The sequence below is a fragment of the Carcharodon carcharias genome, chromosome 17 (genome assembly GCF_017639515.1).
Source record: "Carcharodon carcharias isolate sCarCar2 chromosome 17, sCarCar2.pri, whole genome shotgun sequence".
Taxonomy (NCBI): Eukaryota; Metazoa; Chordata; class Chondrichthyes; order Lamniformes; family Lamnidae; genus Carcharodon; species Carcharodon carcharias.
In genome coordinates, this window is record NC_054483.1 from 97357028 (window position 1) to 97375382 (window position 18355).

At 42.3% G+C, this 18355-nt stretch overlaps 1 protein-coding gene across 5 annotated transcripts in view; it reads right to left on the bottom strand.

Moving 5' to 3' along the window:
• myofl (myoferlin like) overlaps positions 1–18355 on the bottom strand; it is a 232813-nt gene that overhangs the window by 44307 nt on the left and 170151 nt on the right. For all 5 annotated transcript variants that reach the window (XM_041209164.1, XM_041209167.1, XM_041209166.1 and 2 more), the window contains 2 exons: positions 15090–15178; positions 11091–11186 (listed from right to left, as the gene is read on the bottom strand). In XM_041209164.1, the coding sequence (XP_041065098.1) occupies positions 11091–11186; positions 15090–15178 (185 nt within the window). The remainder of the gene's footprint in view (positions 1–11090; positions 11187–15089; positions 15179–18355) is intronic.

Below are 18355 nucleotides of genomic sequence, written 5' to 3' on the forward strand. Positions count from 1 at the left end.
AGGGGATTATAAAAACTATGAAATTGAAAGTTTGATAGGACAGATACTGACTACACTTCTTGATCATATCGGAAAGGAGTAAAAGACTGCCCAAAACAGAAAATGCGGAAAAGCTCAGCAGGTCAAGTATTTTGCTTTTTTAAAGAGACTGCTCCATGCTTTTGGGAAAGGTGGAGGATTTCAAGGACAGATTCCTGGTTAAATGGAAGCTTATACAGAGATTAAAAGTCAGTGTCTTTATCACACACAGAAATTCTAATTTGCTAACGATCATATTGCAGGTGAGCTTATCCCTCTTCAGGCAGTTGTGGAGATGAAAAAAACTAAAGGGGTCGCAATTCATTTGTTCATTTATTTTAGTAACAAATAAAATTAGCAAAAAAAAAGACTTTTGGCAGCCAAACGCTAATTCGCAGGCCTACAGACACCATTCAAGGCTACCTTTGTAAAGGGAGTCCAGAAGCTGCCACACAGTTAGGAATGACCTTCACCTGACTGGGGGGTGAGAGAATAGCTCGTTCATCACTAGTAAATTACCATGAAATATAAACTTTGCCAACCTTTGTTTAGTAATAGGCTCCTATAGTATTCATACCAAGGGTAAACTTAAGTGCATTCTACACAGTAGAGGGGAGCCCCCCACCCCCCTCACATTAAGTACAATGGAGCCTACATTCCACTGAAGAAAGGAGAGGAAGTAGAGAAACTGAACTATGAATAGACTGTGACAAATGCAATTCCGATTCAATTTTAGGGGGGAAAAAAGTGAAAGAGAATCCTGTTACTGTGCTGTGCAATGAGAGCGACAGCAATAACATTTACAGTACACCAAATATAGAACCACAACTAGCTAGATTTTTCCTCCATATTCTTTATACTACAAAATAATAATTCAAAATGACATGCAGATGCTTCTGTACAGCAGCATTGAGGTACCAAACTAATGCAATAGGGAGAAAAATTGAACTACCTATCAGAGGACCAATCACAGGAATATGAAAAAGCCATCAAGACTGGGTACAGTCCAATAGAGCAGAACTGAATTTGGCTTTCTTCAAAGATTACTTCCTACTATAATGACTAAGCAGCTAAGCAACAAAGACCAGGAAAGTTCCAGGTTTACTCACTAGCCTGCCAAGTTTGCTGATCTCAGTAACATTGGCAGCTGGGGTACCCACTGTTATCACTGGTTAATGGAAAGAATAATCTCAAGATTTCTGTTTCAAATAACTTATCTAACGGTATTCACCATTAAGGTTCATCGATAGATAACGGTCATTCTCATGGAGGTACTGGAGAGTGCCCACAGCCTCTGAAAAGGAGGTGATACCTACAGGAGTGAAAAGTAGAAAACTGCCAGGTGACTAGTGTGAAATTTTACTCTAAATATTGAAGTAAAACTGACTTTGAAAAGGATTTAATTCCAATTGCAAAAATTTCTAGTGTTTACATAGGATAAACCTAAGGATTGGGAGTGCTTTAGAAACCAGCAAAAGGACAACTAAAAAAGATTTAAAAAGGAAAAATAGGATGAGAGTAAACTAGCCAGGAATGTTAAAAACAGCATGAAGAGCTTTTACAAATATATAGAAAGGGAGAAGCTAAATTAAACATAAGTCCCTTTGAGGCAGAGATAGGAGAAAGTAACATGTGGAGTGAGGAAATGGCAGGGATGTTGAATAAATATTTTCTGTCCTCACAGTAGAAGACATAATTATACACCAGAGATAGAGGGTATACAAAGAGCTAATGAGGAGTGAGGAACTTTTAAGAATTCATATCAGAGAAAAATATATTACGAGACATAAGGTACTAAAGGTTGACAAATGCCCCAAGAGCTGATGGCCTACATCCTTGGATTCTAAAATAGATAGCTGCAGAGATAATGGATGCACTGGTTATGATTTTCCAAAATTCTTTAGATTTTAGAACAGTCCCAGCAGATTGGAAGTTAGCAAATGTAATTCCATTATTCAAAAAATGAGGAAGCATGAGCCAGTTAGCCTGACATCAGTCACTGGGAAAATGCTGGAATCCTTCAACGAGGAAGTCTTTGCAGGGCACTTAGAAAATCATATCAAACAGAGTCAGCATGGTTTTACCAAACAGAAATCATGTTGGTTAAACTACGATTTTTTGAGGATATAACTAGAAGGTGGATAAAGGGTTGGGGGGTGGGGTGGGGGGGGCAGGGTAGTAAATATACTTGGGTTTCCAAAAGGCATTCAATAAGGTAAGATGGCTCCGAAGGCAAAAGGAGGAAGCTGTCCATGCCAAGACTGAGGCAAAATCCAAGGCCTTGAAAACAAAGAAGGCCATTTTGAAAAGAGTTCATAGTCACAGGCAGAAGAAAATTAGGGCGGCACCTACCTTCAGGAGACCAAAGTCACTCAAGCTGAAAAGGCAACCTAAGTACCCCAGAAAGAGTGCTCCCAGGAGGAACAAATTGGACCATTATGCTATCATTAAGTTCCCTCTGACTATTGAGTCCGCTATGAAGAAAATCGAGGACAACAATACTTTGATTTTCATTGTTGACTTCAAGGCCAATAAACATCAGATAAAACAGGCTATCAAGAAACTGTATGATATTGATATAACTAAAGTCAACACTCTTATCAAGCCCAACGGTGAGAAGAAAGCTTACATCCATCTGGCCCCACACTATGATGCATTGGATGTTGCTAATAAGATTTACATCATCTAAACGGATTGCAAGAAGGGCTGTATAAATATTTCAATAAAGTTTTAAAATGAAATTAAATAAAAAGGTTAATATCAAGAGTACATGAAATTGTGGGCTGGTTAACGGACAGGAATCAAAGAGTAGGCATAAATGGGGCATTTTCAAGTTGGTCGGCTGCAATGAATGGAGTGCTGCAAGTGTCAATGTTGGAGCCTGAGTTACTCAATCTATATTAATGACTTTGACACATTACTCTTGGTCTCTTCATCAAAGTTTACTGACAACAAAAGGCTAAGCGGGAATATAAACTGTAAGGAAGACACAAAGAGGCTGCAAAAAAGAATAGATAGGTCAAGTTAAGTGTACAAGGTGGCAGATGGAGTATAATGTGGGGAAGTGTGAGGTTATTTACTTTGGTACTAAGAGTAGAAAAGCAGAGCTTTTTTTAAATGTATGAAATTTGTAAATGTTTAAGCACAGGAAGGCTTGCTCATACAAGGAACACAAAGCTAGCATGCGGGTACAACAAAGCAAACAAACAGGAAGACAAATGACATAGGAGCAGAAATTAGGCCAAATCGGCCCATCGAGTCTGCTCCGCCATTCAATCATGGCTGATAGGTTTCTCAACCCCATTCTCCTGCCTTCTCCCCATACCTTTGATCCCCTTACCAATCAAGAACCTATCTATCTCAGTCTTAAATACACTCAATGACCTGGCCTCCACAGCCTTCTGTGGCAATGAATTACATAGATTCACCACTCTGGCTAAAGAAGTTTCTCCTCATCACTGTTCTAAAAGGTCTTCCCTTTACTCTGAGGCTGTGCCCTCAGGTCCTAGTCTCTCCTACTAATGGAAACATCTTCCCCACGTCCACTTTATCCAGGCCTTTCAGTATTCTGTAAGTTTCAATCAGGTCCCCCCTCATCCTTCTAAACTTCATCGAGTATAGACCCAGAGTCCTCAAACATTCCTCAAGGGTTAAGCCTTTCATTCCTGGGATCGTTCCTGTGATCCTGCTCTGGACCCTCTCCAGGGCCAGCACATCCTTCCTGAGATACAGGGCCCAAAATTGCTCACAATATTCTAAATGTGGTCTGACCAGAGCCTTATAAAGCCTCATCAGCACATCCCTGCTTTTATATTCTAGTCCTCTCGAAATAAATGCCAACATTGCATTTGCCTTCCTAACTACCGACTCAGCCTGCAAATTAACCTTAAGAGAATCCTGGACTAGGACTCCCGGGTCCCTTTGCACTCCAGATTTCTGAATTCTCTCCTCATTTAGAAAATAGTCTATTCTTCCTACCAAAGTGCATGACCTCACACTTCCCCACGTTGTATTTCATCTGCCACTTCTTTGCCCATTCTCCTAACTGTCCAAATCCTTCTGCAGCCTCCCTGCCTCCTCAATACTACCTGACCCTCCACCTATCTTTGTATCATCTGCAAACTTAGACAGGATGCCCTCAGTTCCTTCATCTAGATCATTAACGTATAAAGTGAAAAGTTGTGGTCCCAACACTGACCCCTGCGGAACTCCACTAATCACTGGCTGCCATCCTGAGAAGGACCCCCTTATCCCCACTCTCTGCCTCCTGCCAGACAGCCTATCTTCTATCCATGCTAGTACCTTGCCTCTAACACCATGGGCTCTTATCTTACTGAGCAGCCTCCTGTGTGGCACCTTGTCAAAGGCCTTCTGGAAGTCCAGGTAGATAACATCCATTGGCTCTCCTTTGTCTAACCTACTCGTTACCTGCTCAAAGAATTCTAACAGATTTGTCAGGCATGACCTCCCCTTGATGAAACCATGCTAACTTTGCCCTATTTTACCATGCACTTCCAAGTATTCTGGAGTTTCATCCTTAATAACGGACTCTAAAATCTTACCAACAACTGAGGTCAGACTAATCGGCCTGTAATTTCAAGTCATTTGCCTCACTCCCTTCTTAAACGGGGGGTTACATTAGCTATTTTCCAGTCCTTTGGGACCCCCCTGACTCCCGTGATTCCTGAAAAATCACCAGTAACGCCTCCACTATCTCTTCAGCTATCTCCTTCAGAACTCTGGGATGTAATCCATCTGGTCCACGTGATTTATCCATCTTCAGACCTTTCAGTTTTCCTAGCACCTTCTCCTTGGTAACTGCCATCATACTCACCTCTACCACCTGACTCTATTGAACTTTGGGGATGTTACTCGTGTCTTCCACTGTGAAGACTGATGCAAAGTACCTATTCAGTTCCTCCACCATTTCTTTGTTCCCCACTACTACTTCTCCAGCGTCATTTTCCAGCGGCCAATTGTCAACTTTTGCCTCTCTCTTATCCTTTATATATCTAAAAAAAACTCTTGCAATCTCCTTTTATATTCCTGGCTAGTTTACCCTCAGATTTTATCTTCTCCCTCCTTATTTCTTTTTTTTAGCTGTCCTCTGTTGGTCTTTGTCGGCTTCCCAATCCCCTGGTTTCGCACTGCTCTTCAACACATTGTATGCTTTCTCTTTAGCTTTTATGCTGTCCCTGACTTCCCTTGTCAGCTATGGTTGCCTCGTCCTCCCTTTAGTATGCTTCTTCTTCCTAGGGATGAATTTTTGCTGTGTCTCCCAAATTACACCCAGAAACTCCTGCCATTGCTGTTACACTGTCTTTCCTGCTAGGCTTATCTCCTAGTCAATTCTGGCCAGCTCCTCCCTCATGCCTCTGTAGTTGCCTTTATTCAACTCTAATACTGTTACATCTGATTCCAGCTTTTTCCTCTCAAATTGCAGGGTAAATTCTATCATATTATGGTCACTTGCTCCTAAGTGTTCCTTCACCTTAAGCTCCCTTATCAAATCTGCCTCATTACACATCACTAAATCTAGAATTGCCTGTTCCCTAGTGGGCTTCACCACAAACTGCTCCAAAAAGCCATCTCGTAGACATTCCACATATTCCTTTTCTTGGGATCTCCTACCAACCTGATTTTCCCAGTCTACCTGCATATTGAAATCCCCCATGATCACTGTAACCTTGCCTTTCTTACACGCCTTTTCTATCTCCTGGTGTATCTTGTGCCCCACATCCTGACTACTGTTCCGAGGCCTGTACAGAACTCCCATTATGGTTTTTTTTTAACCTTTGCGGTTCCTCAACTCTACCCACACAGATTCTACATCATCTGACCCTACATCATTTCTTGCTATTGATTTAATTTAATTTCTTACTAACAAAGCAACCCCACCCCCTCTGCCAACCTGCCTATCTTTTCGATAGGATGTATATCCTTGGATATTTAGCTCCCAGTCCTGATCCCCTTGCAGCCATGACTCCATAATGCCCACCACATCATACCTGCCAATTTCAATCTGCGCCACAAGCTCATTTACCTTATTTCGTATACTGCGTGCATTCAGATACAACACCTTCAAGTCCTGTATTTCCCGTCCCTTTTCTCATTGTTGTCCCTTTATCTGATGTGCTTGAAGTTAGATTCCTAGCCCTTTCCAAACACTCTGTCCTATTTTGTGTTCTGGAGATTTTAATAGCCTCTCCTGCGGCTCTCCTTTCTTTTCAGTTTTTTCATAATTTTCCATGAAGTTGAATCCACCCCCCCCCCCCCACCCGCTAACCCGCTGCTTTGTTTCCCATTAGTCATACTTCTTGGACTTTTACCTTTCCCTCCCCTCCCACTTTCTAGTTTAAAGTTGACCGCCCTATTTACCCTTTTCACTAGAACATTGGTCCCAGATCGGTTCAGGTGGAGACCGTCCCAATGGTACAGGTCCCTCCTGTTCCAATACTGATGCCAGTGCCCCACGAAATGGAACTCCTATTTCCCACACCACTCCTTTAGCCACGTGTTTACTTCCCTTATTCTCGTGTCCCTATGCCAATTTGCATGTGGCTCAGGTAGTAATCCGGAGATTATAACCCTTGAGGACCTGTTCTTTAATTTAGTTCCTAGTTCCTAATAATCCCCAAACAGGTCCTCTTTCCTAGTCTTACCTAAGTTATTTGTCCCGACGTGGACCACAACAACTGGATCCTCCCCCTCCCTCTCCAATATCCTTTCAAGCCGGTCAGAGATGTCCCTCACCCTGGCACCGGGCAGGCAACATACCATGCGGGACTCTCAATCCTGTTTACAAAAGAAGCTATCAATTCCCCTAATTATAGAATCCCCTACAACTACCACTTGTCTTTTGCTCCCCCATCTTGAATGGCCTCCTGTGCCACGGTGCTATGGTCAGCTGGCTCATCCTCCCTACAGCCCTGGAATATGAAAGTAAGGAAGTCTTGCTATAATTGCATAGGCCTTTGGTAGACCATACTTGGAGTACTGTGCACAAGCTTTGTCTCCATATCTAAGGATTATATTTGCCTATGAGGTAGTACAGCGACAGTTCACTAAATTGGTTCCTGGGATGAAAGAATTGTGCTTTGAGAGGCTGAGTAAATTTGGTTATACACGAGTTTAAAAGAATGAGATGTGATTTTGTTGAATCATTTAAGATTTTGAAGGGGCGGGTTTGCTGGGGATAGACACTGAAAGGTTGTTTCCCTTTGGCACAACATGAGGACACAGCCTCATTCCAGAGCATGGACAATCAGTTTGGAAACAAAAGGAGAAACGTTTTGACACAGGAGGGCTGTGAACCTTTGGAATGCTTTACCCTTCAGAATTATGGATACTCCATTGTTGAATATATTCAAGGCTGGGATAGACAGAGAAGTAAACGATAGTTCCTTTGCAGTCGCTGGGTCAAAACCCTGGAAACTCCCTCCCTAACAGCACTGTGTATGTACCACACCACAGGGACTGCAGCGGTACAAGGCAGTTCACCACCACCTTCTCAAGGGCAGTTAGGGAAGGGTAATAAACATTGACCTAGCTAGTGACACCACATCCTATAAAATGAATAAGAAAATGTAGCAAATTTAAAGAAACATTGTACAAATCTGCAAAGATTAGGTCAGAAGATTGACCAAATTTTAAGACCCAGCAAAGAATATTTTTTTTAGTAAAGAGGGAGAAAGAAGCATATGACAGAAAGCTGGCTAGTAATATAAAAGCAGATAGTAAGAGTGTCTGCAAGTATCCAAATAGGAAAAAAGATTAACTAAAGCTACAGTCGGTCCTTTAGAGAACGAGTCTGGGGAATTAATAATGGGAAATGAGGAAATGGTGGATGCATTGAACATTAAAGACTTAGAAAGCTTCCCAAAGATTCTGAAAATCAAGAGGTGGACAGGAGGGAGGAACTTAAAACAATCACCATGACTAGGGAAATGGTGTTGGGAAAATTAGACCCAAAAGCTGACAAGTCCACAGGACCAGATCCTAGGGTTCTAAAAGAAGTGACTGCAGGAGATAGGTTATAATCTTCCAAAATTGCTTAGATTCTGGAAGGTCCCAGTGGATTGGAAAATAGCTAATGTCACACCTTTATTCAAGAAAGGAGGGAGGCAGAAAGCAGGAAACTGCAGCCAGTTAGCCTAACATCTGTCGTAGGGAAATTACTAGCATCCATTATCAAGGAGCTTATATAGCAGGATACTTAGAAAGTCATAACTTGATCAGGCAGTGTCATAATTAATTTATTAATGTTTTTGAGGAAGTAACAAGCAAGGTGGATAAAGGGGATTCTGTAGATGTGGTGTACTTCATTCCCAGAAAGCATTTGATAAGGTGCCACATCAAGGGTCGCTACACAGGATCATGTTACATGGTGTAGGGGGTTAACATATTAGCATGAATAAATGATTGTTTAGCTAACAGGAAGCAGAGACTAAGGATAAATAAGTCTTTTTTGGGTTGACAAACTGTAACAAATTGACTGCCACGGGAATCACTGCTGGGGCCTCAAATTATTTACAACCTACATCAATGATTTGGATGAAGGGAGCAAATGTATGGTAGCCAAATTTGCTGAAGACACCAAGGTAGGTAGGAAAGTAAGTTGTCAAAAGGAGGTAGAAAGTCTGTAAAGGAATATAGACAGGTTAAGTGAGTGGGCAAAAATTTGCCGGATGGAGTATAATGTGGGAAAATGTGAACAGAAAAGCAGTATATGATTTAAATAGAGAGAGATTGCAGAACTTGGTGATACAGGTGTGTCTGGGTGCCCTAGTGCATGAATCACAAAAGGTTAGTATGCAGGTACAGCAAGTAATTAGGGAGGCAAATGGAATGCTGCCATTTATATTCCATTCACCTTGCAATAAAAATGGGGAAGTTTACCACAGCTGTAAAGGGCATTGGTGAGACCACATCTGGAGCACTATGTACAGTTGTGGTCTCCTTATTTGAAAAAAATGTATAATTGCATTAGCAGTTCAGAGGAGGTTTACTTGATTCATTCCTAGGATGAGGCGCTTATCTTAAAGTTGAACAGGTTGGGCCTACGCCCCTTCTAGAAGAATGAGGTGATCTTATTGAAGCATATAAGATATAAGAGGGTTTGATAGGGTCGATACATGGAGGATGTTTTGATTTGTGGGAGAGACTAGAACCAGGGGACACAGTTTAAGAATAAGTGGTCTACCGTTTAAGATGAGATGAGAATTTTTTTCCCTCAAAGTGTCATTAGTGTTGAGGAATTCTCTTTCCTGGAAAGCAGTGAAGGCTGGGTCATTGAATTTATTCAAGACAGAGTTAGCCAGATCTTTGATAGACAAGGGAGTCAAGAGTTATGGTGGGGGGGGGAAACGGGGGTAGATGGCAGAGTGGAGTTGAGACCACAACTAGAGAAGCCATGATCTTATTGAATGGATGAGCAGGTTTGATGGGCTGAATGGGCTACTCCTGGTTCTGGGTCCTGTGTCCCTATATTTGGTGGCTCAGGGAATCAGGGATATGGAGAGCAGGTGGGAAAGTGGAGTTGATGCACAAGATCTGCCATGATTGTGTTGAATGGTGAAGCTGGCTTGAGGGGTCACATGTTCCACTCCTGCATCTATTTCTTGCTATTCTTATGATAGCCTTAGCAGACTAAGACATGTATTATGTATTACAGATAGTCTGTTATAGGTCAGGTCAGTAACTTGTAAGACATTTTTTGTAGGAACAGTATACAGAATGTTGAGGACAAAACCAACTCAATAAATTTAACTTCTGAAGAGATCTCTGGGTATGAGATTTCCTTCCCATAAATCCAGTATTTGGATATTTGCAGGGGTGGGGGAAAATACATGAAGAGCATTTGTCTTGTTTAGAATTAGTAACGCTAAAATGGAAGTTGGCAAGCTCTATGAGTGCAATTTTCTGTCCCCGACACTGGCAGTTATCGCCGTGGGCAGGAAAATTTGGAGAGCCATTAAAAGTCAATGCCCTATGTCGATAACAATGTGGGCAGCAACTGATACAAGATCGCCCATGGCAGGAATGAAACATCTTTAGGTGATTATAGCAATAGATTGGAGGGTATTTATTGCAATAAGCTTGGAAAGTTCAAGACTGTTCAATAACTTATCCACACATTTACCCTGTGTTTAATCACTGTTGAGATGCTATTTCCTGGGTTGGGTTCGAAATCTTTGTAGTCTATTTATGAAGCTAAAGCGAAACTTACAACCAATATTTCAGCACTAAATAAGAGCACTAAACAACTGCTTGATAATCTTCTTGCTATATTCCCTAATCATATATATTATTTTAAGCCCCAATTACAAAATATGTCATTTCTATCAACTATTTCAGAACAGATTGCAATTAACTGTCAACTCAATCTCACTACATATATTGTAAGACAACTAAAATACTCATTCCCATTTGGTTACACTTCTAATTTGATGTAACATTGTGCTAGATGAAAAGTGGTTCCCACAGCGTTCTAAGTTACAGTCCTCGTCCCACTGTACATTAACACGCTGCCACAAATGGAAGCCTGTAAAGTGGGGCACCTGCTCACCTTCCTCGTTGGCAGTCAAAGAGCAGCAAAACAGACACAATATTGGAGACTTGAATGCAGTGGTTTTCTTTTAAATAAGTAAACATTTTGTTGGGCAACACCAACCACATATTTGAAGAACATTAAAGTCTGGTACAGGAAATTAAATTGAAAATTAACTCCTTCGCCTGGAACTCCCACCTGCAATATTTCAGAACTTATGACTGCATGGAAATTGTCAGCAAGGTCACGAGCCTTTCAAGACCTGGGTTCTATAGGTCTTTCATCAGACCATCCGTAAAACTAATACTCCAAAAGCCAGCTTCTCCCCTGGGGTTTAATTTGGCCTACATATGAACTTCACATAACTTTCACTGCTGTTCTGACAGAGTAGAGTCCGCAGTAGATAAGAGAGTAAATAAGAACTCTAACTTTAGGGCATGCCTGGGCTTTAAAATCACGGTACAGTACTTTGCACCAGTTAAAAAATGTTCAACGTCAGGACACATTAGAATGACTCACTTACCCCTTAACATAGATATCACTCATCTCTTCTCCAGTTATGCTGGTTTCATCCAGAAGAACATCACTGGTATTCCAGATTATGCAGCGAAGGAAATAACTGCATGAGACACAAGAAGTGACCAAAATGACAATGCATAGAAAACTGAATTATGACCATGAGCACCAGGACAGGACAATTTTTTCTTCTCCAACTGATTTTTTAAAACATTATATAAAAGGATTCGAAGGTTTGGTTAAAATTAAAAAAAAAAGGAATCACCATGGCCAGAATTTTTCGCTCAGTGGGCACATGCCCGACTATGAAACGACGCATGATGATGTCAGCCGAGCATGCCGAAGTCAACGTGTAGTTGCGCGATAGTTTGGTTGGTGGGTGCACGCTGGAGCCAGCAGCGCGCCCGCCGATAATTAAAAGGCTTACTAAGGTCATTAAGTTATAAATTGTCGTTAATTTTTCCATTGCCCATTCAACCTAACAGTTGGTAGGCAGGTAAAACCTCGTCCATGGGCGGGATGAGGCTTCCAAAAGCAAATACAAATAAAATGAAAACTTTATTTTTTAATTAAAAACATGTCCCTGCTCATGTGATAGAGTGACATGAGGGGGGCATGCTTTATTACATTTTTCTGTTGTTCATTAATTTCTTCAATACCTTCAACTCTGAGGCAGCTCCATGCCTCGGAGATTATTGAGCGCTCTCTCTTGCATGCATGCGCGAAGCTCGTGCTAGGCTTGCGCACCCTCCTCCCCCCCGCCCACACAGGCAGCGCTTAGCTTAATTGACCCGCCAGCATGAAATTGCAGTGCGCTGTCAATCAGCTTCCTGACCGCCCCCGCCGACCCTGCATGCCAAGAGAAAAATTCTGCCACATGTGTGACATTAATGGGTGAATGCTTAACAATCATCTAACATATTAAGCAATTTAAAACACAATATTAACATGGCTTAAAATCGTAGTGCAGAATTTGACATTTGGTAGGCAGTGGCACAGTGGTCTTGTCACTGGACTAGCAAATCAGAGACCCAGGGTAATGCTCTGGGGACCCGAATCCCACCATGGCAGATGGTGGAATTTGAATTCAACGGGGAAAAAAAAACCTGGAATTAAAAGTCTAATGATGACCTTGAAACTATTGTCAGTTGTTGTAAAAACCCTTCTAGTTTACTAATGTCCTTTAAGGAAGGAAATCTGCCATCCTTACTTGGTCTGGCCTACATGTGGCTCCAGACTACATGTGGCTCCAGATCCACAGCAATGTAGATGGCTCTTAAATGCCCCCTGAAATGGCCCAGCAAGCCACTCAGTTGTTTAAGGCAGCAGCTCATCATTACCTTGCCAAGGGCAATTATGGATAGGCAATAAAAATGCTGGCCTAGCCAGTGACGCCCACATCTCTTGAAAGAATTTAAAAAAAATCAAGTTTAATTCTACTCTTTTCTTGAAGGCCCTTACTTTGGAAAGGTGGTGCAGAAAACAGGACAAAAATCACAGACATCACCTGGCATTCATGCGTACACTTTCCCAACAGGTGTCATTAATCGCACAGAGCCACAGGTAATTTGCCGTCTCTAGCCCAGGGTTGCAGAGGTCAGTTGTTTTTCCCCTCAATGCCAAGCCCGTCGAGATCAACTAAATCAGCAGAGACTAGAGAACCATGTAGGGACAGGAAAACATGAGTCAGGCCCTTTGGTGGCATCTGAAACTCGAATCCACCTCAGACCTTACTTTGCACCCTATTTTTGTCCGAGACATGTGGGCAGGTAGGGCTCGGGTTTAGTAAGCTGCGATGCTGTGTGAGAGGAATGAGTGTGCCAAGGTTGGTTAGAAGGCCTGCATCCTTTAAAAGGCTCTTAAAACTGCCAAATCAAAATATGGCCACAGATCCCTGCTAGGATAAGTGCTTCTGGAGCTTTTGAAACTCAGCCAAGAATTCATAATAGGCTCAGCTTAATAGCAACCTTACAAAATGTAAACAATCGAGTCCATTGAAATGGATAAAAAATGGCCTTTAAGCTGTAGATGGTAATTCATCTCCATTTCAAAGCACAATGCCTGTCAATCAACTTTCAACAGCAGAGTAATTTTATTTTCAAAGTTAAAAAATCTCTACACACTTAATCACAGTTGGAAACATGAGGACAGTTTCCTAACTTTCTTTTTACAGTTTTGAATGTACTAAGGCACTTTTCCAATGGGGAAAAAAAATACTAATGCAACTCAACACAAACAATGCTGGTCAATGTAACGGTCAACTTACGTTTACAGGACAGAACTCTATGACCAATTACTGCAGTTAAAACACATCTCATTTCCATACAGCATCTAATAGTGACATTTGAAGTTGTCAGAACACTTACCTATCAGAATGTTCCCTATTCCTCACCAGTGGTCACGAGTACTTAAACCTGGTAGGTTTTTTTTTGGGCTTCCAAAACTTGTACATGAAATTAGCATTGCAAGGAACTTCAAATTTCCTATGGCCCTCACAATGTTGATCCTGACCTCAGAAGAGGTGTGTGCACATTTTGCTCCCAAGGCCTTCCCAACCCACAAAAGGCTACACACAAATAATGCAGGATCAGAAAGGTAGAGGAAATTTGTTTTTGTAGCCAGGAAAGAAATCTTTCTTGGGGCAGCATGGTCTTTGTCCCACTGCTAAAAATTCAGTGCGTGGGGGGTGAAGGGAAAGGGTGCAGCCCACACTACTGCTGGTTGCCCCACAGCAATTTAAATGCTGGAAGCAGTGTTACTTGCTATAAGGCCCCTTTCTCATTAGAGAGTCCTGCCTCACAGAGCAGCCAGCCATCCAACTGGTCTGCAGCTTTATAGCCCCAGTAGTGCAAAGCAGGAGCAACGCCCATTGCTAGGGCTACTGGCAGTCCCGACAGAGAGAAGCCCAGACTTCAGTTAAGTCCGGGATATCACCAGAGCCAGGCTGGCATGCCCTGGCAAGGGGGCAAGGAACCAAATGAGAGTCTGGGAGGGTAGAAGGACCTTGGCAGGGGTGAGGGGGGAGAAAAGAGTGCGCGCCCAATGTTCCCAGGGGATCCGCAAAGGTGGTCAACCTCTTCCCCCTTGCCCGCCCGATGCCAGCCCACACAGTTAAAGCTGCTGCGCTTCCTGACTGGTGTGGGCCTCTCCATGCTGCGGGTAAGATAGCAGCAGAGTCGGGATGAGGCCCTTAACTGGCAATTAATTGGTTACTTAAAAGGCCTCAATAGGCCCAACAGTGGGCAGGCCACCCAACGATTCTGCTGATCCCACAAAATTTGAGACAGATGAGAGTAGGGGACGGGCAGACCACATGCTGCATTTTGTGCCTATCCTGACTTCAAACTCGTGGAGCATAAAATCCAACTTTCAATTTCAAGTTCCCTGACCTGATTCCTGCCTTCATTGGGAGGCAAAAATCCACTCCTACCAATTTCTGACCTGCCCACCATTATCAACAGTTGCCTTTCCCCAAATGAGCCGTCAGGAAACTTGGTAAAATTTCTAACTGACTTTATATAAAACATAACTTGTGTAGAAAAAGGTAACCAGGACAATTATGTTTGTTTTCTCTGACACACCAGACTCATCATATTGCATCCATTTCTCAGTAGCCACAGGGCTATCAAAATACAACTAATTAAGATTAGTTAAGGGACCTTAAAAAGCTTGAAAATGCTCTGCAAGAATGAAACCACTAACTGCAGCCAGCATTTCCTATCCATCTCTGGGGGACTGAGCACTTCAAACAAGTACCATATATGTGTTGATATATGTCAACATATATGTTAACACTTCTAACCGACAATATCACCCTTTAATGCCATCAATAGAAAATGCAATTCACAAAACATCCACCTCATGACCCATCACCCAAAACACTGTGCATAGTTTAAGCTAAATGGCTGTGCGCAAGTAGTTTTGTCAAAGTCAACAAATGGATTACATAGCCTAACAAAAATACATGTTAATATAGACTTAACTGACATTAATCCAGTTAACTTACTTTTTGGGTTTTCGAGGAGTGATGTCAAATGGTGGTCCAGGTGGGCCTAGACTCTTTGGGTAAATATCAACCCACATCTGAAGCTTTCCCTAATGCAGAGAGATAAGAATCAACATTTCTGACAAACATTATACAATCCAGAAAGTGAGAGATAACTATATCTGCAAAATCTAACTATTTAGATTGTATTATTTAATGCTGACATTATAGGTACCAAAGAATCTAATGCCAGTTATCTCATTAGAGACACAGGCCAGAGCTCACATTACAAAATACAGATAAGTTCATAGCCAATTCTTCTGTCGAAGTTTTTGTATCAAAACACTACATGACAGAGTTTACTATTTACTTCTCTAATTTTCAGCACTGTTCTCCTGAAGATTCAAAGTATAGTTTCACAGTCTGACTTCAAAGCTCACATCCATTGTGTGCAACCTGTGCCAACATAAAAATCCCTGTCACCTGATACCATGAACCGAGCTTAGGACCAAGAAAAAGGGGAACATTACCAAATTGAGCTATTATTTTGTGATCCCCAAGAAGACTCGAGGTCTCATCCTACTCTTCATTTCAAGCCTCTAACCAGATTTCTCCTAATGGGGTCGTTTAATGTGGTGACTCTTTGCCTACGTAATTCAGGTAGCATTTTTGGAGACTGGTTAGTCAAACAAATCACAGGTGCTGTTATAATATCACTGCCAAATTATGACAGGGTCATTAAGATCTTTGAGACACCAGTTTTAGTGCAGATACTAATACAAGACATTCCACTTTGATTCCTCAGCCACCAAATTACATACAAAGTCAGAAGAGTCTTGGTTCAAACATGGAAAAGAGAGCTGAACTCCAGAGGTGAGGTGAGAGCGATTGCCCTTGACATCAAGGCAGCATCTGACCAAGTGTGGCATCAAGGAGCCCAAGCAAAACTGGAGCCCATGGGAATCAGATGGAGAACTCTCCACTGTTGGAGTCATACCTAGCATAAAGGAAGATGGCTGTGGTTGTTGGAGGTCAGTCACCTCAGTTCCAGGACATCACTGCAGGAGTTCCTCAGGGTAGGCCCAAACATCTTCAGCTGCTTCACCATGTCCATCCTTCCATAAGGTCAAAATTGGGGATGTTCAGCACTATTTGTGACTCCTCAGGAACTGAAACTGTCCATGTCCAATAGTAGCATGATCTGGACAACATCCAGGCTTGGGCTAACAAGAGGCTCATGGCATTCGTGTCACACAATTGTCAGGCAATGACCATCTCCAACAATGGAGAGTCTAACCATCACCCCTTGACATTCAATGGCATTACCATCACTGAATCCCCCACTATCAACATCCTGGGGCTACCATTGACCAGAAACTGAAGTGGATTAGCCATCTAGATACTGTGGTTACGATAGCAGGTCAGAGGCTAGAAATCCTGCAGCAAGTAACTCATTGCCTGACACCCCAAAGCCTGTCCACCATCTACAAGGCACAAGTCAGGAGTGTGATGGAATACTATCTGCTTGTCTGGATGAGTGCAGCTCCAACAACACAAGAAACTTGACACCATGCAGGACAAGGCAGCCCACTTGATTGGCATCGCATCCACAGACATTCCCTCCTTCCATCACCAAACACTGATAGCAATGTGTAACATCTACAAGATGCACTGCAGAAACTCATCTAGGCTCCTTAGACAGCATCTTCCAAATCCACAACCGCCACAATTTAGAAGGACAAAGGCAGCAGGTACATGGGAACACCACCAACTGGAATTTCCCCTCCAAGCCACTCACCAACCTGACTTGGAAATGTATCTTCTTCCTTCACTGTTGCTGGGACAAAACCCTGGAACTCCCTCCCCAGCAACATTGTTGGTGTACCTACACCACATGGATTGCAGCAGTTCAAGGCAGCAACTCACCACCACCTTCTCAAGGGCAATTAGCAATTGATAATAAATGCTGGCCCAGCCAGTGATGCTCACATCCCATGAATGATTTAAAAAAAAAAATGATGCATCTAAGGACCTGCCATTTACACACGTACCGGTATTTCGGTATATATCATAGGAACCTCTGTGTACAAAGTCCATTTGGATTACTGCCCAGCAGGTTAACTGCAACATTCCACAAGCTCAGATGTCCCATCAACTAGAAAGGAATCTTACATATTGAGCCTTTGCAAGAGGCAACATCAATTGGCACCTGCAAAAATTCTCCCTGCATTTTGGAACTTGACACATGCTCTTTGCAGTGCTTGCCAGTCTGAGCAAGCACAAACGTGTGCCCTTGGTCTAACTGCAGTCTTCAATTCTTTTAAAAACATTGCTTCAGTTGAACCTGCTATAGGAGCTCTCACATATTACCTCAGCCCCACCTAGTGAGCCCAGGGTTTGGTCACAGAAGCACAATGCTCTGAGCTCCTTTACAATCCTTTCCTTATAGCCCATTGACGCATTCCTTGGGCTCAAACCCAGTTGTGCACAATAGGATTCCTTTTTATCCATATGCAACTCAGATTTGCCAACAGTAAATAGTTAGCTCTACAAGAGTTTCAACATCAGATTCTGGACAAAACGGAGCATCTCTTCACAGACAACACAAGTGGTCCAGCAAGGCACAAGCAAGGCCCAATCTCAGGTCTATTAGACACTGCACAAGCTGCCAATTAGTGTTTGAACCCTGCTGTGATTGAACAGGCACAATATTTGGGTGGGATAGACAGGATGCCAGCAGACTGTCCACTTGAGCAAGTGATTAATCCATTCCTAGTAATTCAGGATCTCTTCTGGATCCAGTGTCTCCAATTTCCATCTGGCTAGTCTTTAAGCCCATCAATTCCAAAGCTGGACAAGCAACTTTTCACATGAAAGTAGATCTGATTTCCAGAAAAGGATCCACATGGCAGAAGGCAATTCTAGTCATCCCCTTTGACCTTGGATATTTCCTTTGGCATTTACAATTGAAAGTTGCAGATTCTGCAAGTCTTTGTAATATTGTTGTTCTGAGGATTTAGACCTTCTCCTGTACTTAGTTTTCAGTTGGGTTTACTATGGGTCTGCATGATAGCAATATAAGTCTGGTATAATACACACGCCTGGGGTTGGAATTTCAAACAAGGACTCAAGTTTCATTCTAACCATTCCTCTATGAGCTATTAAGTCAGAGTACCTTGCTGTTGGCTAGTCAAATATGTCCTTTATTCTTAATCGCTTAAAGGATCACAAGGATGAAAACACTCTGTAGCCACATATTCAGCTTCACTCAAGCCAGTTAAGTGACA